The 24639-nt window shown below is 33.9% G+C and overlaps 2 protein-coding genes across 3 annotated transcripts in view; one reads left to right on the top strand and one right to left on the bottom strand.

Moving 5' to 3' along the window:
- The window catches only part of garz (Sec7 domain-containing protein garz), a 49255-nt gene extending 25887 nt beyond the window's left edge, over nt 1–23368 (bottom strand). Inside the window, exons 1-21 of the mRNA XM_081983777.1 lie at nt 23185–23368; nt 16256–16483; nt 15973–16200; nt 15729–15917; nt 15542–15673; nt 15373–15485; nt 10526–10740; nt 10303–10471; nt 10093–10239; nt 9815–10037; nt 9572–9756; nt 9366–9516; nt 6381–6556; nt 6005–6213; nt 5830–5948; nt 5543–5775; nt 5363–5490; nt 5192–5301; nt 2856–2975; nt 2201–2375; nt 1759–2141 (exon numbers count right to left, since the gene is read on the bottom strand). Of these exons, the coding sequence (XP_081839903.1) occupies nt 1759–2141; nt 2201–2375; nt 2856–2975; nt 5192–5301; nt 5363–5490; nt 5543–5775; nt 5830–5948; nt 6005–6213; nt 6381–6556; nt 9366–9516; nt 9572–9756; nt 9815–10037; nt 10093–10239; nt 10303–10471; nt 10526–10740; nt 15373–15485; nt 15542–15673; nt 15729–15917; nt 15973–16200; nt 16256–16483; nt 23185–23257 (3706 nt within the window). The 5' untranslated portion in view covers nt 23258–23368. The remainder of the gene's footprint in view (nt 1–1758; nt 2142–2200; nt 2376–2855; nt 2976–5191; nt 5302–5362; nt 5491–5542; nt 5776–5829; nt 5949–6004; nt 6214–6380; nt 6557–9365; nt 9517–9571; nt 9757–9814; nt 10038–10092; nt 10240–10302; nt 10472–10525; nt 10741–15372; nt 15486–15541; nt 15674–15728; nt 15918–15972; nt 16201–16255; nt 16484–23184) is intronic.
- Nucleotides 1–24639, top strand: part of LOC145731964 (uncharacterized) — a 69193-nt gene that overhangs the window by 12912 nt on the left and 31642 nt on the right. The gene's annotated exons all lie outside the window — the stretch shown is intronic.

Genomic DNA, 24639 nt, shown 5'->3' with positions numbered 1-24639 from the left:
AAAGGGTAAATATCTAAGTGAATGTCTTCCAAAAAAAAAACATTTACTGATTAGCGCTTCTATTTCAGTCATTATCAGTTTGAAAACCATCGAAATTTATTTGATTTGTTTACTATTAATTCTTTTCCGTTTCTTTGGGTTGTTAATCATTTATAAAGTATTCTATTTACCACACCACCACAGTTCTTTTAAGAGCTATTGTTTCTACGCTTTTAACATTCTGTAAGTACTTTCATAATATTATTATTAATATTTTTATTTTTTTATGTCGGCTGTCACGATCTAACCAAAATTGGCTTAATTGCTAACCTGTTTTGAAAAAAAGTGGGAGTGTCTATTATGGTTTTTATTTAGCCATTTGGTTTTTCGTAAATTCGGAATTACTTACTATTACAGTATTTTTTTAGAAAATTCCGGGAAAAATTCTGCACAGACAAGCCCAGCAGTTAATTCTTAACCTTTGTGAATATTCTGAATTGGAAAAAACCAATGAAGGACCTTTAGAAGCTTTATCATCTGTTCAGGAATAAAATAAGAAATTTTAAGACCTTACATATTCTTACTGATGTATTTTTTTTTGACACTAGAAGGTAGCAGCTGCTTTGAAAATTTCCCGCAAAACTGTTTATTCGATTCGGAAAAAGCAAGCAAGTAATCTAAGCTAAGGTCAAGACCACTAATTTATCTGAAAGCATTAAAATGGATGTTCGAAATACATTATATGATATGTACAACGATAGTATGTTAATAATAGTAAAATATATCTACTTTTGTAAGAAACATCTATTAACATTTCATTGTTTCCAGAGACTGAGATTTTTGGGTTGCATTATAGATTTTTCATAAAAATTTCTTCAAACATATTTATAATAAAGTCATAGAAAAAATAAAATAAGCGTCTAAAATGTTGTTAATGTGTTGTTGTTGCTAATTTCCAGCGGATTTAAAATAAAATAAGTGGATTGCAACCTGAAAATGAGATATGAATTTTTAATATGTTGTATTTATTTTAGAGAAAGATGTAACCATCCAGACCCTAAATCAAGAGCTTAAAGTTAAAGAAATACTACATATTGGTGATACATCTCTGCGAATTTTGGTAAATAAATTAGGTTTAAAATTTAGACGGAATTCTATGATCCAAACGGAGACTTCTCATAAATAAAAAATGTTATTTCGGTCAAGATATTTTTGATTTGCTTTGGTATGAGGTTGTTTTAGTGCAAATTTGCAGCCGAAGATCTCTACTTTCTGACTGACAATACACGCAAAATTTTTAACAGGTTTGTTGACGAAAACTTGATTTGATTCATATGATTATAAATGACGTAGCCTTCGTGACGCACGGGTAAACTCACTTCGCGAGAACAGTAGTCTTGTAAAATTAATTTTTTTACGACTAAACTACCGTGCAACACATTTTCAAGAAAAAAAAGTATAACCAACACATTAAATCGATTTGTTTTAATGCTTCTTATATTTTTTTTCGAGATTTAAGCATTTACAACCTTGGCATTTACCCGATCATCCTCAATTTGCTTTATACAGGGTGTCTAAAAAGTCTGGAATATTGCAAATATCTCGAAAACTGCTGATTTTATTTGTCTCAAAATTTGCGTCTTGTTATAGTAAATAACAGCGCATGACGTGAGGGTAAAATGAGGTTCGCAAGTATACAGGGTCAGTCACAAAGTATACCAACTTTCTTAATTCAAACCTAACACACTGTATATTACTTCAGATTTTGTACGTACACACCTTGATCGACGCAAGTAGTCCCATCGTCAACAACAGGTTTAGGAGGTTGAGCCCCAGCTCCAACACATTCCAATAACGTAAAAATAATAGTCCAGTCAGCGCTGGTGTGGATGTTTTGAGCCGATGTTTTCAGCAATTCATAAAGTCCAAACGATATCTGTTTGGAAATTCTGCATATCGTGGTGCTTTTCAGCAAAAGCAACATTCGCAAAGATTGAATAACTATGGGACACATATCCTCGTTACGCATTAATCGAATAGCGATTCGCAACAGTCCAATTACTGAACGTTCCAAAAGAAACTGATAATCAAAAACGGATGCGTTCATGACTAAAGTGTATATGTGATCTCGGACTGGTTGCCAAATTGTAATTACCCGATCCCTGAAATAACAAATCGAGTCAAGAAAAAATACTAATTAGCTAATTTAACCTAGTAATACCTGTTTTGAATGACAATTTTAAATAGTAACTCCATGAAAAATACTGTGACGTTTTCGTTGTAGTTGTAGCCCAAGCTTTTTTGAACATCCGGTCCTCTAGACAAATCTATTAAATACTTTACAAGCTCTTGTAAAGCTTCTTCGTGTAGAAACTTTGAATCTGTGATAAGTTGATCTAAAATACATTATTAACAACGTTATCTATCAAATTTGGTTGTTAGAATCTACTTTATTACATCAAGACTGAGAGAATTTTTATCTGATTATAGAGCTTTAACAATACAATGATATACAGCCATAAATCTCTTACCGAATCAGAAAATATGCTCAACATTGTTAATTTTGCTTCAATAAACCAAAAAAATATAATTAAATATCGATCAAATAAAATAGTAAAATCTGTTTTTTATACTACTGAATACAAACGCCACCAAACGTCAGATGACACTGTTTATTTTTGAATTTTCGGAAATATCCCATTTTTTATGATATTTTCTCCTGTTGGGCAAATATGAATGAAATTAGATAATGATTTGTTTTATTGGGTATAAAAATCCAACCAAAACTATCGTTATTAATACCTTCCACATAAAATAAGGGTTAAACGTATTGCAATTAAAGCAAAAATTATAATAAGTAGTTGATAAAAAAATACCTAAATTGCAGTCTTTAATACACTCCTTCGTCGTGTCGATATACTGCTGTTCTTCTGGAGTCGGTACTTTAGATAAGTTCTCTGCCGACACCATGTAGGAATAAAGGGAGCTGAAAAGACCTAAAAAAACATTTAAGTTAGATGTTTAGAAACTATAAGTAGGTTATTTTAAGATTTAAATGATTCTGATTTTGTATGATGCGGTAGCCTACTCCACATCACCCCGGTGTAACACACTCTGTCTTAAAAATATCTATTCTTTTTAAGATTTTGTTGTTCAAGAACTAAAGCTAAAGAGGGTGTAATCTGCATTGGGCAGTTCCAGTCCGGTACCAATTGGAAACATTTGTTGCTGCTTAAGCAAACTAGTTGGGAACGCTGCAAATCTATCTAACAGATTTCATCTTTGAAGAGCTAGAGACTGAGCTGATTGCTGCTGTTCAAAAACGATACTGATAACCCGATGATGTTGTGAGCGAATTCCAGAAAACCTGAAGTAGGAGCCATAGTGCGACACACCACGTGATCTTTAGACGTTTTGTTTCTTATACTACTTATATTTCTACAATTGTTTCTGGTATCCGATCTATTCATTTAGTAGTAGTAGTAGTCACGTAGTGTCATGTATGTAAACATTGAGCGCCAAACAATTACCCTGTGTCTGAATGGAAGAATTACTGTAGTAAAGTAGTTAGGTTAGTTTTGTTTTAGGTTTAGTTATTTCTCCATTTATAAAATAAGTTGGAATCTCTGGGATCTATTTTTTATTTGAAAGAATGGATGGATATTAATCAAGATAATCACTCTCGAGAGAGTTTCGATGCTTTTGGTAGGAAACATGTTGCCGGTTGTCTCTTAACTTATTTCATTTTGAAATAAAAATTGCATCTATTCAGAATCAAATATAAACTAATTTCTTATAATCGTTGTTTACTTCTTTTGAGGAGTTTTTGGAATAAGAAGCGCGGTTTCATTGTTGGTTGGCAATGGCTGAATGAAAGTTTTCCCGGCAAATGGATTGGCAGAAGAGGCGCTCTGGAATGGCCAGATTTAACGCCCCTGGATTTCTTCCTCTGGGATTATTTGAAGACTATTACTTATACAAAACTGCCCCATGAAATCTTAAGCATCTCTACCAGATAGGATTTCCGACGCATTTAATTAATAGATTTTTAAACGGCGATAAATGGGGGTTTTTAAAACCTCTAAGATAATGTGCTACAAGCTAGAGGTGTCATTTAAAATGTTCAAACGGGGACACAATGGGGATGTTTAATGATTTCTAACATTATTTCAAGAGATATCTCAAGATATCTCTTTTAGACAATAAAGTGTGCATTTTATTCTGATTTCACATGTATTATAAGTAATGATTTGCTTCCATAGGTGGTCAAATAACTGAATAAAAACTAATTTAACTTTAGTTAACTTTCAGTCAATGAAAAGTTTTATAAACATTACATGCAATTGAAATATTATATTATGTTAAAGCTTTATCAGAAAATGTATCCGGTAAGACAACAGCCGCACCTAAAGTTATTGAGTTTAAACTTAAGGGAATTGGGCTAAATTTCGGGTTTTTCAAAAGTCAAGATTAAATTATTTAAACTTGCACTTAGAATTATGGAAAAACTTAATTTGGTACAAAAATTAAGTGTCTAAATGATGATCTTTCTCTTGGAGACGTAAATAAGCGGTTTAAAAAGTTAGCGGTAACCCATTTTTTCTTCTGATTAACTGGAGCAATGTTTATACATATAATAACATACTTTTGCTTTTCCGGATATATTTCAAACTAGTGAGGGTCAAATTTGGATTACCCTGTATAGACATCTCTGACAATGATAATATTAATGAAGCAAAACTTAAAAAATCAAAATTTTCGGGGGTAATATCCCTAGTGCATTTAATTTTTCCGGAAAAATTAGATGCACGAGGGATATTTGGTAAGATTATTTCCTGAGTTAAATAAACATTTTATTTTAATTAAAACAATAAGAACAATAATTAATAAGAACAATAACTTTCAAGCTAGAACACTATTCTTTATGTTGCTGTGAGGAGTGTGCAATTTTTTCGAATTTTTTTCCGGAAAACTGCTGACAGCTAAGTTGACAGTTGTTAAGTGATTTTTCCACTTAAAATTTACATTTGTTATACTAATTCTTGATAGCGATTGGTGAAAATTGATAGGAAGGAAATAATCGTTTAAAAATGTGTTGCTGTTATTCGATTTAGAATGGAGTTAATTTTTTTGAGATCAATAACATCAAATTAATGAAATAGAGCTAGAATCACTGTTTTAGCGTTATTATTTACCAAAAAATGAAACCTACCTGTATCTTGTTTCTGGGCATTTTCACTTTCTTCATAAATTAAAACAATTTTGCCAGTTCTGTCAATGAAATCTTCAGGTTCAACATAGCTTTTTGGCAAAAGATTGTTGCTGAAAAGTAGAAATTCCAATTAATCACTAGTTGCCCTCCCCACTTATATCTAGTACTCACCAGTATAAAGAAAGAACTAAATCCAATATATGCTTCCAACCCTCTCGTATATTATCACCATGAAGATGTACTAAACTAAAGACAGTTTTAAGTGCCAGCTGAGCTTTAGGATTTGATCCAAATAATATCTAAAACATGATGGTTAGAGGAAATACTGACAATTTAAATAACGGTTCTTACAGTGATGTTATGTTGCCTACGTTGACTGTAAAATACTGTAAATTTACACAAAGATAGAACAAGCTTGTCCAAGTTTTTGGACAGCCCAAAGTGCGCGGCTACTAATGCGCATTTTTCAAAACCGTTCATTACGTGCTTATACATTGGAACTTCTTCAGACTGGTCGTAAATAAAACTGAGAGCGGACACTAGTGGACCGTATATTATTCTAAATAACTCTGAATCGTATGTTCCTAAAGACAGATCATTAATCAAAAACAACTAAATAAAATAAACAAAGGAAATACCTGGTGGAATATGGTAGTAATTCCCTTCTTTAGAACTACCTTTCCTGAGTAAAACTTTCCAGAGATAGTTCTCGCGTATCAGTCCACCATGTTCAGAAGGCATAACAATTTCGTCATTTCTAAACAGAAAAAAAACCGTTAATTGGTGCATCATTTCGGTCTTTTGCTTACCTACTTTATGGCGGCATAAATTTCATCCAACATTTTCTCGTCAAAATCGTTACCGCCATTTACGCCTTGCACATTTCTTTTAAACGCCGCATCAGACATGGGAATCGCTTGTTTTTTGGCATTTTGATTGTGCTGGTCGACGTTTAACATTATGACAGCGTAGGCTAAAGTAAAAGCCGAGTCAACGTCAGCAAAAGGCTCTCCATTACTTTTCTGTAAAATTATCATCAGAACTTTATAATTTACATAAAAGTAGTCTATCTCTGTTCAATGACTCAAAAAGATTGTTTTCATTTGTTTTTAATTATATCAAGTAAGTAACCCATTTAAATTTTAGTCTTCAGTTAATGGTTTTCCAATAATTACTGACAGAAACTTACATGCCAATGTTCTGCAAATTGTTCCAAAATTAAGGAAATAGTGGGAGCTTCGCCTGGTAACCGAAACGTTTCCAAAAAGCTTCTCAAAGCTTCGTCAATGCGAACGCCTTCAAAATTGAACGTTTTTACAAATGCTTCTAAGATGTTTAAGTTATTTCGATTGCTGATATACTCTCCTAATAAAGAAAAATAACGATAAAATAATCTCTGTATAAATAGTAGAAATAAGTCTTTTAATAAATTAGGATTTACTAGTAGAAATTAATATACCAAGACAATCTAAAGTTATCCAAAACTAACAATTATACAGGGTGTCAGGATAAGGGTACAGAGCAGCTATAACGTGTTATGACCTAAAAATCATCAGAAGGTTGTTTTTAAGTTTCTGTGTTTCATATTTTACCTTTTGTGTAAAAAATATGCCAATTACTAACGTAGAAACGTACGATACGTCACGCATTTATTTGGAATGTCCCTAAAATGCTTTATTCGCATCTCGCACCAATATGCATTGCAATTTTCACAAAAAAAACCGTTTTTATCGGGTCTTTTCCGCATTAACTAGACGACTACAGAAAATCAGTAATGTGGAATCCATTCAAAGACGTGTAAGTTGGTTTCCCTGCTCGGCACGTTTGCCAGATCTTACATTTCTAGACTTTTATCTCTCGAGTAGATTGAAAGACATCCAAGCCAATGTAAATCAGTTCATCTCTATTTAAAGGTTCCGTTTTCGTTTGATTTTGATTTGTCAGTTTGTATTGTTCTGGTTATGGTTTCCTTCGGACCCAGTTGTACGGCAGAAATTCAAAAAGAAGTAGAAAAGTTTATTCCGGCCAGTACAAGGATTATATTATACCTCTTACACGTCGTCATGGAATCATAATAATACCACCTAATGATTAACTTGACCACTGTATGATTAGTTTATTTAGGCCCGGTTGGACAATCGCAGTTCAAAGACTGGTTCAGTTGAACTTTTTCATAAGATCTGCATTGCTGTCAAAATGGCATTCTCACTTGAACCAGGTTCAAAGGTTAAACCACTCTTGTACAACTGAGCCTTAATGTGATTAATGTCCCAATATACTTCAACCTAATAAAAATTAGCCATTTTGGTGGCATTTTGATAATCTCCCTAAATACCGCTTAAAGCTCTCGTGGTATTACCCCCAATAATTTGGAATGGATTTGGAACCCAGAATTATTTCTCTGTTCACATTATCAACCAAATCACTATATGAAATCTGTTATACTTGCTATGCCAAGCTTAAGTGTGGTTCAGACTGTGACAATACAGGTGAAAGTAGTTAGTCTGAATAAAACTTAACCTTAACTTCTTGGTAAGTCCCTTTACTGCAAAATATAATGTAAAACACAACTATTTTCTTATACAGCACAATATAAACTGTAACTTATTCTAAAAAGCTTGCTGTAACTCTTGTAAATCTTCTGTCTAAACTAAATCTGAACACCCTCCATAAACTTTGTTCTATGCATCTATGCAAGACTTTTATATTGCCACAACCGAAACCTGAAGAAATGACAAAGCAGACTCACTCCGGTAAGAATCTGATATTGACAAAACTTCCTTTTGAATTAAAACCATCAAATAAGAATTTGACAGAAAATACAGTAACTGGAAATACAGAGAAAGCTCATTCGACAACTAATCTTTGAATTACAGTTTAATGGTCAAATAATTATTAGCTGCTTCGTGAGGAGATGGAAATGTCGGCCCTACATGTATCAAAATCTCAAAAACGGCAAAAGATCAACATAAGCAGATATTAACAACAAGAGACCCACTGTTGGACATCCTGTAGATTTACATTTTAGCGGGTAAGGCCAAGTGTGCACGGTGAGGAACACAGGGTGTTTCGGAAAATGTATGTATACTTCGTGCAAATAGTACTTTCTTTTACTAAATCAACTAAGGGTGGATATAGGAATAATATCCTGTCAAAAACTCAGAAAGGCCGGGTACTTTAAGGGAGTGAGGGTTAATTAAATGCGAGGTGGTGGAAAAAGTAGAAACATTTTACAATTTAAACAGTTTTTAAGGGTTGAAAATCGACCTTTACTGCTTTTTTTTACTAAATCGGATAAGGGTAGATATAGGAATAATATCCTGTCAAAAACTCAGAAAGGCCGGGTACTTTAAGGGAGTGAGGGTTAATTAAATGCGAGGTGGTGGAAAAAGAGAAATGAAAAGAAAGTAGTAGCACAGACAAACTAATATATATATATATTAGTTTGTCTGTGGTAGTAGGTATATAAAAAACAAAACGTCGGAAATAAAAACTAAGACTATTTTCTTAAAGAGCATAAAAAAGTGGTAAAAAAATAAAATAGAAATTAGACTTTTTCGGTTTTTGTCGGATATCTCCGGATATAATAAAAAAAAAATTTTTTTAACAAAATAATTATGCAATGCAATGCGCAACTCTGCCTTCATCTAACTAAAGCTCTATCCACTATAAGATAGCAATGCTAATGCATCGAATTTGTAACACCCTGTATTTTGATTGGTTAGACACAAGGTTGTATTGTGATAATCTATAAATTCGCTTCATTTTTTTGCAATACGTTCGATTCAAATAACTTTCCAAAGGTTAGTAGAAAACGTAACGCAGAAATTAAAAATGTGGTTTAAAAAACAAAAAAAAGTTAGTTGCCACCTCAACAAGTGGTACAAAAGGTACCATAAATTTTACATAATTTGCGGTAATATTAAGGTAGATTTCAAAAAGAAGCTATTAAGAAAACGTTATTTTGGCGTAGTTTGATTAACACTGAACAGACAAAACAATTTTTAATTTGCTTGTCTTGATTAGTAAATATTCTGCAAGAAACTTTAGCATTCATTTTTATTTTCCTCTAATAATCATCAGTGTATAATAATCTTGATTGCAATATGAAATTATCGTTCTACTTTGGCAATAATCTAATAATAATTAGGTAAAAAATAAGTGTTTAACTTACCAATCATTTTCTTATCTAAAGATGGATTTTCTCTTAAAAACATAGCTACTTCATGCGGATCCAGTTCAGGCTTTAGCACGCCATGCTCTTGAAAGAACTGAATTCCCTTTTTAGGTTTTGCATTAAAATGTTCCGTTCCTTGGGGCAGCCACTAAAAAGTACTAGCTTTTAGAATTAATTTGACTAAAGTCACACAAATATCAAACCTTCTTAATATTTTTTCTGGCTAATAAATCGTCAAGTGGTGGAATATCGGTGGTGAATTTAACTCTGCCACTTTTACTTATAAAACTTCCTATATTTTCCATTGCCTCACCGCTCTCACTAAGCGAACCATACGTTACTGAAATTCCGTTCAAAGATTTTGCTTCGGAGCTATGCGCTTCTATACCTAAAGCGCAAATACAAATTGTGTAGTAGTTAGAACGTTGCAAGTCATTTGAACCCACCTTCAATTACTGTTACAAGAGCGTCCAAGGACAGTAGATGAGTATGCCACACGCCGTTTACTGCCGACAAGGCATTTTTAGCTAGTAACTTCGTTAAATCCTCATACAAATTCGTGCAGTACATATCACTGTCATAGTTTAAATATAACTCATTTACAAAACCTGGTATTCTCCACAATTGCAAAATATTGTCCAAAGCTACTTCTTTATGTTCGTATGTTACCTTCAAATTGAATTATACTCAAACCAGTTTTGTTGTAACTACTCATTATTACTACCTTCTGATTTTCGCTCACAATTATCTCCATTAGTTTAGTCAGGTATTTCTCCATTTGGAATTTTAAATGCATTCTTAACGATTCAAACAATAAAAAAGAAACCTGCAAGTCTGCAGCAAATATTGAAATTCTTTCGCTCGTCAACAGCTAAAGAAATAATACCAAAGTGTTGTAGAAAAAATAAGTAGTTTGAAACCACGGTGCTCTTACCGAAAACAAATTTCGGCACAAATCATCTTTTACCAGCGCCAACAAAGTAGCGTGATTTCCTATATTGTCAGCTCCAACCTCAAAAGCTACAGTAAGCAACGTTAATCCAAGATGTATCATCACCTCGGTGTTTTGCTTATCATTGGGATTACAAAGACTTATTAAAAATCTGTTAAAGATTTGTTATTAGGTGATTATGAAGTCTTCAGGAGCAAAAACCAACCTAAATAGTTCCCTAACACAAGCCAATCCGTAGGGGAATAAAATTAAATCGTCTTGAAGTTGTGGCGTAAAGCGAATTCCTCGTTGATTAACATAATCTTTGGATGGCTCGTTTGGTGCTAAGCATTGACCGTCCGATGTGGATAGTTCTCGACTTAATGAAGTCTCTGTATTTAAAGATTGAGGCGTCTCGGCGTCCGCATCTGTAGAACCATCCTAAAAAGCATATGACTTAACAATTACTCGTAGTCAAGTACACCCCTAAACAAATTTCCGAAACCGATAATTTGGGTCTAAATACTATTGGTACAACATGGTATCTACGACCAGATTTGGAATTTATTTTTTGATTTTCAAGTTAGTATCGGATAAAAGACTCGGAATACGGCAACTCGGTATGCGCTAGTGCAAAATTGCTTAAAAGTGTAATTTGTTATTTTTAATTATCGCTTAATGGTCCTTCGACGGAGTTAAGTTGCTCTAAATACATACGGAACACACAATATTGGTGTGTCTTCCTTTTTTCTCCTTATTTATCCAAAACCCAACTTCCCTTTTCTGGAACCAGTTCAACAGATTCATTCGAAAGTTCTTTTCGAAGGAAACTAGGTAAGTCTTATTTAAACTTTAAAGGAAGTTTGATCGGTTTTTTTTCCTTTTACTTTAGAGATTATTCATTCCGGTAAAAGATAACACCTTGCTTTTTTAGTTGTAATTCGATTTATCTACGACTAGCATGGTAATGATCCAATACATAGCTTCTTTTATTTTTCTAAAATCTCTAATTACGCAACTCAAAGTTAGAGTAAAAAATGACTGAGTTGACAATTTCTGAGTTAATCGTAGATAAAGTATTGTACATTACCCGTGTGGTATGGCAAATTAAAAAACTCATATGCTCACCTAAAAGTTATTTCTCTAAACAATACGAACCCTACCAACTGTATTTTTGTATATCCACAAAAATATAGTTTGTGGTAAAAATGTGATGCATTTATTATAGATTTAATTATATTTGGAAAAAAAGCATATCTTTTATGAGTAATTTTAATCGTTTCTGGTTGAAAACTGCTGACAGCTAAATATTGGATCATATCATTTCTTGCAGCTTTATACGGAATTGAGGTAAAGTTCATGAGAGTTTTTTTCACTTTTTTATTTTTATTTTGTATAATGTAAAGTTTCTATTGAGCATCTATTAGAAGTATGACAATGCTGTAGTATTTGCCGTAATATATTTTGATTAATCATTTTTTCGGAGGTTTAGTCAACCTATTGGCGTTTTAAGTTAAGATTGCAGCGACATTTGAAACTAAAATCGGGCAATCCGTTCATAACCTAACAGTTTTTCTTTAGGTTTATCCGTAGTTGTGGTACCATTTCTTCATTTCACACCAACCACAACTTCAGTTAACGGCGGAAAACACTATACGAAACCAGTACTAAATACCCAATCAAATTCAACGTAAACAGCTAACAGCTAAGATGTCCGAAACTTTTTTCAAAATTGACCACCAGAGGCGTATCTCTTATTTGAAACGCCAATGGGACAAGCCTGGTCTTGCTGAAAAATAAAATCCTTGTTTGGCTACAGTTTTTCTGTACATCGTAGCAAAACATTTAAACATAGCAACGGCTTGGGTAGTCGTGGGATGAGGAGGGTAACAGAAACACCCAATTCAACCCTAAACAACCCTCCTTTTTGTTTGTTTCTGCAGCGATCCGTGAATAAGTTCCAACTGTTGACGCATGCTCTATGAATACGAATCGTATTGGACGCCTGAACGCGATAAACGCATACGTCAACAGTCGGAACTTAAGCGACATTTACAGTCACTTTCAAGCCCACTTCAAATTTGACAGTTCTCTATTTACCATTTACAATGACATGGTAAATCTGCAAAATTTTAGGTTAGATACATGTAAAAACACCAGTATTTAAAGTATGATTGTCGTCGTATACGTTAGATCTAATACAAATTTTATGTTTTAAAGACAAAAATCATTGGAAAATTCAAATTGTAGTAAACATCGTTCTAACCTAGAAATTGATCATTTTGCTTGCATCAGCCAAAGTGCACTTTGAAGTCAAATTGGAATTATTTTTAATATAAATGTCACTATAGACGTCTATATGTCAAGCTTGCCAATTTCATAACAAAGTTGAGTATGAAGTGAATGTAAATGCAGTTTTAATCACGGATGGCGCAGAAACAAACTTCATATTTTGATATTTGACAGAGTTTCCTCCAATTTCCTTGGTTGGAATACAACCTTACACAACAAGCACTTACACACACATTTTTTAAACAATACACCTTTGCAGTGACTATAGTCTATTTAAAAACTAGGAGGAAGTGAATATGAATTAGGTTGGCAATAGTGATCAAAATTGATTGCACAGTTGGCGGTATGATTTTACACAGCAGAAATCATAGCCGTTTTAAATCAACGGGTGATTTCCAAAAACGTCGGCTCGGTTACCATTTGAATTTTTAGTTTAATCACTGTCAATCTGTTCCTTTAGCATTTCAAAGTTTCTTGTTGCATCAAAGTCGTTTTAAGTTGTTATTGAGTGTTTTTAAACCCGTCACGCAGTGTATTGATGTAACAAAACTATAACCTCATTCACATTTCATCAATAAACTTATGCCAATGTCACTCAAACTCATAAATACACGCTTATTCATTCGCGCCTTTTAGTTTTTAAATAGGCTATAGAAAAGAACAAGAGCAATGACAAAGTGGTTGGCAAAAACGAGGCCGATTTAAGTCTTCCTGTCAGTTGCGTCGTTGAGTGACATGCTGACATTCGCGTGTAGATAAAAAATAGATTGGATTCGATTGGTTTATATGATGTTTATTCCTTTGTTAACTGTGGAAATCGATAGAAAAGGGGTTTTTTCACGTTTGCAGGGTTCACAACAGCCAATAGTATAGTATGAGAACCAAAAAACTTTGCTATCAATAAAAATAAACACAAGAGACTGACTTATGAACAGTCAATCTTCTGTCAATGTCAACTTTTATCTGTGCTTGGCTGAATGATTGCCTTTTTAATTTCTTAAAAAGTAGTTTAACAACCGCCGTTTGGCTGTTGTTCTTACAATTAATCACATATTTAATCCAGTGGGACGGATAGTTTCACCATTTGGATCCGTTTACAGATGAGTTATGACATTTTCTCTCAAATTGTGAGTGTTAAATATTTAGAACAATAATACTCCCAACATCAAACAAAACTTACAGATGAAAGAGGAATTATACACACATCTTTAATATTTACGACTAAGTGTTCTCATTATTTAACACTTTGTAAGAAAATTTAGAATAATTATGTTGTAACCCAATCATGCAAAAGTTATTTATTGAAAAATACTGAGGTCATACCCATCATTTTAGGACAATTTGCTGGAAAAATTTCTAAAAATATAAACTTTTTTGTAAAATATGGATTTTCTTGAAAAGTGGATGCGAGAATTGAAAACGTCCAAATTAGTTTTTTCGAAACATTCATAACACCCTGGTGATGCCCGCAGGTGGACTAAACCGATGGTCGGTATTGAATGTTATTATGTATTCAAAACTAGTGAATAATACCACAGTTTCCATGCTAATTTTCAAATCGTTTTCAATTCCGTTTTGAAACTAGATTGAGCTTTTGACAAAACGCAGAAACGATTGAGATGTGTCATTTGAGTTCCCATGCACTTCTTTCTTCATTTTCGTCAATAGTGTCCACCCCCCAAACTGGATGATGGTCTGGCACTCAATATTTCATCAAGCATGGCAAAATAGTTACACTCTGAACGGACTTCTCCACTCCCATTTTTACGCTTCACTGTATAATACATGCACTTCAAAGCTTTCCATTTATTTTTAATTTGCAAAACGTTCTTAGTAGTTACACCTTTCTTTACTAATTCCTCATAAACCAATTGGTAAATTTCTACATTTTTATACTTCTTGGTATCAAAATACCGATTTGTGTTTGGAAAATTTCCAGTAGAAGTTTTACTTCTTTTTCCAGCCAAACATTTCTGGTAGCCATGATAACGTAAAATGTAATTATTGCTTACTTTATTAGTAACAACAATTAATGAAACTAGAAACAATTCAAATGATAAAATGAAAAATTTTTAGTTATGTTCTCTAACTTAAAGAAGTGTAAAATGACATTTACACGTTGACAATAAACAAGTGTGACCGTATTTTCTCGATTTCAAAATCGTTTTCATTTTTAAGGTGTTTCCATGCTATTTCAATCCTGATACGATCCCAAAAATCGTCGAATCCACCTTGAAGTGAAATAAGATTGAAACCGAATTGAAAACAAGTTTACAAGGCAAAATTCAAAACTCAAAACGTTTTGAGAACGTTTTTAACTTGCATGGAAACGTAGTCAATTTTTGTAACACCATTCAGACCATTAACTTCACAGTGCTTATGCCTTTCTAGTAATAGAAAAAATGCCAAGTGCCAATGCCTGTGAGCGACAAGCCAGATAAAAGATTCCATCAAGATAGCACGACAATGGAAGTTTTGAGGAAAGACGTCGTACCACAAGAAAGAAAAAAATAGAACCATTTAGTGTGTTACAAAGAACTTTTTTTGATTTTTGCTTTGTTATTAGATTTCAACTTATTATAAATTAGATACAGATTTAAAGCACTGGTAAAATATATTTTGTTATAAATAGGATATTTAATGTATTATGATACCGTTCTTCGCTTATGGTTTGTTTAAAATAACAAGAAAACCTTATGTGCTACAAGTTTTTTTTTTTTTGGCACTTTGCAATTTATAATGGTCCATTTTACGATACTATGCTACTCAGCTATTACCTACCTTTCCAATGACATTTTCTGATAAAACTTGACCACTCTCACCCTCATTGGTATTTACAGTCTCAAGTAAACTAGTTGTTTCATCGCTGGATATTAATAGAGCAGGACATTCATCTTAAAAATAAATATACCCCCTATAGCAAACATTAAAAATGAAAACTAACCCATACCTGTATTTTGAAGTATTTGGCCTTGAATATCAATAACACTTCCTGCTTGTGATGAACTATCTATTGAAACTGAACTTTTCAAAGTCTGAGTCTCTGAATTAGCTTGAGTGCTTGCATTAGTATCTGTTGTATCTATTAGTTAGTAGGCAATTAAAGCAGACACACTTAAAATTATTGCAAGTTTTACCACTAGTAACACTTTTCTTCCTAAAAGAATGGCGGCTTCTCTTTTTTGCCCTATTCTGTTCCATCCCCGCATGCATTTTCAACTGTTTAGCACCTACAGATCTGATGTCATCCGAAAACTGCGGCAAACGCATAAATACCAATTGTACCATATCTTTAAGGTAGTGTTCTGCAGTTTTTTTCAACAGTTCTAAAACAGTTCATTGCAAAAAAACGTCAATAACAATTTTATTAACTAGTCATACCGTGTATTCTAGTCTCAAAACAAATCCGAAAACAACTAAGCATTATTTCACAAAGACTCTCATTAGTAAGCATTGCACCTTCAGGTGCTAAAGTCAAAGTCCTTAATACTTGTAGTATCCTCATTAAAACAACACCATCAGAAGACTGGTCAGTACCGATAAATCTTGCATGAGTGACTGCATCTGCTATATTATATACGGTTTGCGGTACACTAGCATGTGTAGGATCTGAAAGTCGTTTACAGTGTAAACATACGTTTTTCTTCAAACTTTGACAACAAACCTATCAAACCGTAAGATAAAAATTTGTTAATGGCTGCTAGTGCTAAACTTGTGACTGGTCCACTTGTGTCTTCACTTCTTATGACATCCAGAAAAGGAGACAAAAAAACGTCCGGCTCTATCAGCCTTAAATCATCAATTTTAGTTAAAATTTCTTTGAGGTTTTGGAAGTTTCTCATCAATGTGTCGGTTTCTTCATCTTGGTAGGAATGTGACTGCCATCGTACACCTGAAAGTTAAGTTTTTTGTCATTCAAGATCAAATGAAGCAAACAAACAAATAACGAAATCATGTACTCTTTACAAAGAAATCTTAACGTAAATCATTTGAAACATTCATGCCGAAAAATAACCCGAGGCGTTGGATATTTTTAAAAGTACATATCACTCATAGAAATGTGATAAAGATATATCTCATTTCACAAAAACAATAGTAAAATGCGCTATCTCGGTTTTTATATTCAGTAGTCGACTGGCGTGAAACTTATAGATAGATTAATACGAATTAATTCATTATTCCATAAAACAAATTTTATTGTTGTGTATAAAATAATAATTAGCCTTTTTAAGCAATAATCATTCTCGTAGTTACATTACATGTTGATAAAACCCAAACTTTTAACAGTAATTCTTCAACTTTACCTTCGTATATCACTTTATTATACACACATCACTCTCTCTCCATATACCGAGGAGATTATCGGAGACTATCAATGCGGCTTTCAATGCTTAACTATCCGTCAGATTCTGGGGAAATGTTGGGAGTTTAACAAGAGCCTGCATACCCTTTTCATAGACTTTGAACAAGCATATGACAGTGTTATTGGAGTGAGATTGTGGGAGGCTATGGGGAAACTTGGTGTCCCACACAAACTGATTTGACTGTGTAAAGCGTGCCTGGAGGGGGCAAAGAGTCGCGTCAAACTCGATGGTGAGTACAGCCAAGCATTCCATATTAACAGAGGTCTAAAACAGGGGGATGCTTTGTCGCCAGTACCATTTAACCTTGCACTAGAAAAAGTAATAAGAACAGCATCAGTGAAAGCAGAGATTTTTGGCCCAGGAGGTCTCAAACTTATTTTGGCCTACGCAGATGACATAGGCGCAGTAGGAGAAAGTACTGTGAGTGTGAAGGAAAATTTCATAAAGATCGAAGAAGAAGCTCAGAGAATAGGCCTATGAGTAAATGAAGAAAAGACCAAATACATGCATGTCTCCCGCAACTCCGCGCGAGGCAGAATCAGGCAGAACGTCACAATAGACGTCTATAATTTTGAACATGTGCAAACCTTCAAGTACCTGGGCGCAGTGCAGGAAGAGATTAAACAGCGAATCACACAGGCAAACAAATGTACATTTGCAGTACAAACCCTGCTAAAATCAAAATTTATCACAAGAAAAGCAAAAACCGGAATCTATCAAACAATGATATGACCAGTAGCAACATACGCCAGTGAAACATGGACACTGACGTCGTTCGCGACACAGAGCTCCTAAGAAGGTTTGAGAGAAAGATTCTGCGCATGATATATGGTCCCGTTCGAAACCCTGAAACCGGCCATTATAAGATGAGAAGCAATGTTGAGCTTGCTCAAATATATCAAAGCCCCGACATCATTCAGGAGATAAAATCCGGCAGACTAAGACGGGCAGGGCACCTTCAAAGAAGCCAAAACGATCGCCTAATAAAACAGGTATGGGAGGATGCACCAATAGGAAAAAGACCACTGGGAAAACCCAGGCTCAGATGGAGAGATAACATCATCAAGGATCGGGTTATCCTTGGTGTAGACCAGCAAGAATGGAGGGAGATGACCCATGACCGCTCCAGGTGGAGGCAGATAGTAGTAGTAGTATATCACTTTATTCTTAAATCACGTTCATATTAGCACTGCTAAAGCGATGAGCGTTTAGCGTCACAAAATTACTTAATTTTTCTTTTAAAGTTACATCATGACTCCAAACAAAACATTTTTTTGCGGAGTCATTGGTTCACCACTGAATCAACAGTTCAGTCAAAAACTTCAATTTTGCATTCATCAAATTTGATAATTTTTGATCCATCAAAAGATTAAAATTTAATGAAATTTCTCACGAACAAAAGGATTTTTATTTATTGCAATAATAGTTGGTATTCTTCTTGCTTTTTTCTCTAGTATATTTAAATAGACAATATTGTATCATGAAAATGTAACTTAAGTTATTTAAGTTTTCACTTTGGCTCTGGAAGAACTCTTCAAAAAACTTCAGTGGGAACAAAAAGGAATAAAGATGGATGGATCATTTCTAAATGATCTACGCCTTGCAGATGACATTGTCATCATTTCCAGCAAGTTATGCAAACTAACAAAAATGTTGCATCAATTAACAGAATCCTGTAAAAGTATAGGGACAATAAACATAAGCAAGACCATTTTGCCGGCGACAACGTACAAAAACAGAGAACTGTGGAATGTGCTTTGTTGGGAATTTTCCTTCGAGATATAGAGTGAGAAATCAAGAAATTAGAAGAAGGAACAGAGTTGCAAATGTAATAGCATGAGCAGCCGAGTTAAAGTGAAGCTGGCTAGGGTATGTTGCACGCCAGAACAGTAAAAAAGAGTAGAGGTAGGCCACAAAGGCGCTGGATAGATGATATCAAAGAAGAAGTGGGTTGAAGCTGGTTTCAGATAGCACAAGACCGACAGAAGTTGAAGAGACAACGAGAGGCCTATGTCCAAAACGGATAGAAGAGGGCTGAAGAAGATTTATGTTCAAGACATTAAAGACTTGAACATATTTATTTGAAGCCTATGATTTCAGATAAAAGGTGACATTCATTAAACTCAAACATTCCGCTATCAAAGTGATGAATCTGATTTATGAATAGTCTATGGGATATGAAGGAGTTATGCTTCTGGAGGGATTTTCCAGAAGCCTACCCTTTTTCTCCTGTAGTTTTCATAAAAAAAATATTTTTATCGGTCTACTCAGCAAATGAACGCGGAACAATTGTTTCAATTGTTTCGTGCAACCATGTTTCGGTTGTGTTGGCACAACGTGAATTTTGTCGTCGATTTCCTGGCTAGACTGGCAGGCAAGACTGGCAGCCTTTCTGCTGAGAACACCAATTTACCAAGAATATTGCTACTGTTGCCCAAGATGTCAAAGAAGAGAAAAACATTGTCCACACGACGTGCCACGCACTTGGGCATTAGCCGGCGTTTCTAGGCCAAATTTTGGTAAAAGATTTGAAGATGTTCCCTTACAAAGTGCAGACAGTGCATCAGCTGTGAGCAGTTGACCGCCAAACGCGTCTAGTCTAACCGATTCAGACTTCTTAATATGTTATTTTTTTTTAATTCGCGGGTTTACGTTGACAAGTCTCAGACTCTTGAAGCCCTTAAGGAGAATATTTGCCAGGAACATAAATGGGATCCAACTAATGTTCATTATGCCTATCTAGATTCTATTCTATGTAAATTTGAAGTTATAAGTAATACAGAGTGTCCAGGACAGCATGGGATTCTCCAAAACCATAATATTAACAAAGTCCAGTTAATTTTTCAAATGTTTAGAAATAAGAGATCAGATAAAAAAAATATCATCATCCAATGTTGTTAACTGGTTATAATATTATTACTTTCATCATAAAAATATAAATGTGTCAGTATACAGGTGTGGTAAAAATAAAACAGACAATAAGAACAGACAGAAAAACATTAAAATTAGATCAAAATTAGTCACTGTCCTCTAACCTCCTGGAATATAGTGTTCCACCTAATTAATTTATCCAATATTTAAGTAATCAGTTTGCGGTAAGCGTCCTGTGTGTTCTCCATGAAATAGAAATGATTCAATAGTCCAAAAATAAAATTAGGTGACTCCAGTTGATGAATTATGATCTGACAACACTGCCACAGAGTTTTCTGTCTTTGCCTCGCGCATGGAATCATATCAATGTTTCTCTGTCAATTACACTCTTTCAAATATCTTATAACTAGCACTTAAGGTTTAGTAATAAAGTTTTATCCAGCCTGTTTCAAGAAATCTGAGTTTTAACCTGATGGAAATGATTTGTTTTTGACCTGGTTTATTATACAGGGTAGTACAAATGTATTGTAGTAGGATAATTAAAAGGTGGAAAATAAAATACATACAAAATAAACTCAGAGTGTCATATAGTTCAAAAGTGTTCCCTAACAGAGCTAGCAAATTCTAAAAGTAAGCCAAAAAATTAATTTTTGCAATTTTAGTTTGTTAGTTACTCCAATAAAATTTGGTTCTGTATGTGTATGTTCACCGTTTTGAAGCAGCTATTTGTATTTTTTTTAATGTTTGAACATAATCTAGATAGATATGAGGGTTATTCAAAAAGTCAAAACATTTCTTTAAATTACAATTTTAGGACATTCTGATTCTGATTACACATGGAAATGTTTGTCTGAACATTTTTTTAAAATTCTGCATAGTTTTTCAAATTTTACTTAATTTTATATGCATGATGGAATTTGTACCTGTTCAGATTATTGTAAAAATTGACAACATTTCTAAATGACCACCTCAAAATGGTGAACCAGGATGTCAGATTTCACATGAATTACTTTCTTTTTAAAAATTAAAATAAAAAAAACCATTTTTGAGGTACATAATTAAAGGCTCCCACAAATTTGAACCATCCTGTATATTATTATGCTAATAACAAAAGGTTAGACAAAATTATAAACAAATAAAAAAACAGGTGTCACACTTGTAACTTTAGATTTGAGGGTCAGTGCTAATGAGTATAAAAGATACCTAATGTTTTCTGGGAATTGATGATAAGTGCATGGTATAATAGGTCTGTTTGCAGAGGCAATCCCTTACTGGTTTCCTACTCAGAAACAGTAAAATATTAAGTTTCATTGGTTGAAAGCTCAGATAATGCAGGTATCTATTTCCCTGATTACTATTGGAGATTCTATCTGCAAACTAACCTAATGACACACAAAACAAGATTGAAATGTTAGGTCTTATGTCAGCAAATATCAAATTTATTCAATACAGGAAATTGTTAAAATGTTAAAGCAGACAAAAAGAAAAATAGGTATAATAAAGGACCTGAAATATTTCTAAATCAGGGTTAGTAAAAGTTATTTTCCTAACAATCAAGTGGGGAAAAGAAAACTCAAAACAAATTTTTGTTTTGTGTGCAGACAAATACTAACTACCAGTAATCAAAAAAACTATTTATAACTCAATTAAGTCTTAGTAATTTGTTTCACCTCAGCATTGAACAAGGGGTAGATCGCCGATAATTTTTTGTACACCAAAATGCCTTTTTGCATATAAAAAATAACCTTGAAATGCCTTTAAAATACCTCACAATGCTAAATGCTTCATTATTGCTCTAAATGCCTCATGGTAATAATGCCTTAAAAGCCTCATATTACCCTGAAATACCTTGAAATGCGTTTAAATTATTACTGCCTCAGAATGCCTTCAAATGTTTACCTACACATTTGTGGCATTCAAAATTAGTTATAAGGCCCCTGGTATTGAGACAATAATAAACTTTGATGAAATTTTTTTTTTTGGTCACATGACAGTTTTGGTTAATTAAGTAGTTAGCATGTCTGCTTTTACAAAATGGCATAAAGATTAATGATTAAAAAAAATGACTTTCTCAGGTTACCTGATTGCTTTTCCAAATTTTGAAGACCCAAAAGCTTAAAATTCATTTTTTTAACAGTCACGTGACAGTTTTTAGGTTAGGTTAGGTGACAATGCAAAGATTTTTCCAGATTTATGACACTTAAGTTGATCTTCTGCCGAAAGCTTAAAATTGAATTCCTAAGGTCAGGTGACTGTTTTTTCAAATTCTAACAAACAAAAATATTTTTTGTAGGGTTGTCTAAAATTACAAGTTTTATTTTGATGTTTAAACGAATCTTCTAACTGTCAATAGTAACCAAGTTAGCATGTGTCAAACAAAGACACCTATCATTTAAAAGAAACAGTTAACAACAAATTAAATATATAGTATTTTAAATACAGACAGTGGTAAAGTTGTAACAACTATGTCATGTGACTTTGATAATTAAATTTTTGAGCTTGCAACACTGTAAGGAACAGTTGACATTGTCAAAAACAGTCACATGACCTTAAAAATTTAGTTTAAATGGTGAAAAATTGATAGATTATTATAATAATTTGTAATGAATATTGTTTCAACTTAATATCATGTAACAGACAATTTTGTTATATTGCTCCACTATATTGTCTACTGCTTGGTCTACTATAATGTATTCCTTAAAATATTGCAAAATTTCCTTTATTCAGGCTTTATTTTGCTCACAATTCCAATGAAAATATCACAAAACATTTTGAAATATACAATCAATGCCTCGAAATTCTATGAAATGCCTTATATATACTTCAAAAAGCCTCGTAATACATTGTAATACCTGAAAATGCTGGTAATACTGGCAAAATGCCTCAAAATACCTTGAATTACCTCAAGTATACCAAATACACCAAAATCTACACCCCGGTTAAGGCTTAGTAATTTGTTTCACCTCAGCATTGAATTATTAGATTGATATTGATGCCTTATATTTTTGCACCTCCTAACTTAAAAATAGGTATTCTCAATTGGAAGAAAACTATGGTAACGGTAAATGGTAACCCCCCCTTAACTTGCTGTTTGCCAAATTACAATTTTCTCAATAGTTAAGTTAATTTCAGCTTTTGTCAGTCCATAAGATAAACCAATTAAAGCTATATCTTTCCTGAATCAATAGGTGACAGCAGTTACCACTTAAAGGACCCATTAAATTCTGCATATCTGATAACATTTTTTTTAAAAGAGAATCATGTGTACTAACCAAATTAAATAAAAACTTTTAAAAAAATATGTTAACATATTTAAAGTTTGAGTACTGTTTTCTTCAAAAACACGTTTATTACTTACCTCTTTTGATGGCAGTCATCAAAATAGTCATCTCTCCTTTAACAACGAAGATTCCATTATTAGGTAGGGCCATTTCGGCCTTACTATTTCACGGAAAAACCTTTTTTTTAAAACAAAAAATCTCGATGTTTATAATTTTCACACACAAAAAAACTCCAAATTCGATTACATTACACGTCACGCGTCACTGTCACTTGTCATATGACACAGCTGGATCAGCTGATTTTTAAAAGCGGTTGTGGTTAGGCGTTTTTTATTGACAACGGTTTACCGGTTACTTTTTGATTATGCTAACCAATTATTAAACTGTTTTATTATTACTTCACAAGACTCCTGTACAAGTTAAAAATCACAGCAAAGTTTCAATATGCAAACATCAGTAAAAAAACGCAAACAATGGTGATTGCGAAAGAACCGATACGATGTAAACTGGTGGCAAACAACCGAACTCTCGAACAAGTATCCCAATTCTAGGCGTCAACAACTCTTTAAACTTTAAAGGCGTTTATGTTTCACCTATCTGTATCTGTATCTTGGGAGGGTGGTGACACCACATCATTTAGGCCACAGTAGGCCCATTATGCGCCTCCGCAAGAGAGGAGGTCATCCTCAGCTCGTCATTCAGCCTAGAGATACAACGTAGGCGATAACGTCGCCGAGAGCGGTGCCTCTGATCTCTTCAAGGGATGGGTAAGATTGGCCCAACTTGGTCCTACGTATGGGCTGTAGAGCAATGACAGAGATATCGTCTCGTCTTCTTGTTTACAGGCCCTACATAAGGGGGTGTTACTTAGCTTCATCCTGAATAGGTGTTTGTTTAATTTACAGTGGCCCGTTAGGATAGGCCCGTTACAAGGCGTAGCCTTTTTCTGGTCATTAACAAATTTCTTCTTTGTGCCTTGGATAAATTGCAGCCAATGGTATCGTCCCAACCCTGTTTAAAAAACGCTACGGAGCGTTTTTTGATAAGATTTTTGGCTACCGCCATGGTCAAACCCACGAAGGGCTCTGGTCCAGAAGGCTGAAGCCTGGCAGCCTTCTTGGCCAAAGAGTCAACTGACTATCACCGCGTTACTTGACGACGCCTAAATGAGGGTGCGGTGGCATTGTTGTACTAGTTCTGACGTGAGACATGGTCTGGACCTGGTTAGTACTGCTTGTCTGCAATCCATGTAGATGTGCACGTTTTTGTCAGTGATGTTTTATTGGCTATCTGTTCTGCGGCTATAGTTATGCTAATTAATTTTGTTTGAAGAACGCTTGGCATGGAACCAAGGGCTTGACTAAGGTTCAGTTTGAGGGATTTGGTGTAAATTTCACAGCCTGAGCCCATTTTGGTTTTGGATCCATCAGTGTAGATGTTTATTACACCTGCCATTGAGTGGTTGCCAGTACCTACCTTGTTGATAGTGTAAGGTTTTCTGGAAGCAAATAGTGGCACTGCAGAGCCCTTCT

This window comes from Ips typographus, linkage group LG1, assembly GCF_016097725.1.
Source record: "Ips typographus isolate SLU linkage group LG1, UJ_Ityp_2.0, whole genome shotgun sequence".
Classification (NCBI taxonomy): Eukaryota; Metazoa; Arthropoda; class Insecta; order Coleoptera; family Curculionidae; genus Ips; species Ips typographus.
The sequence above is the reverse complement of the archived record's forward strand: the minus strand, read 5'-3'. Positions and strand labels throughout refer to the sequence as shown.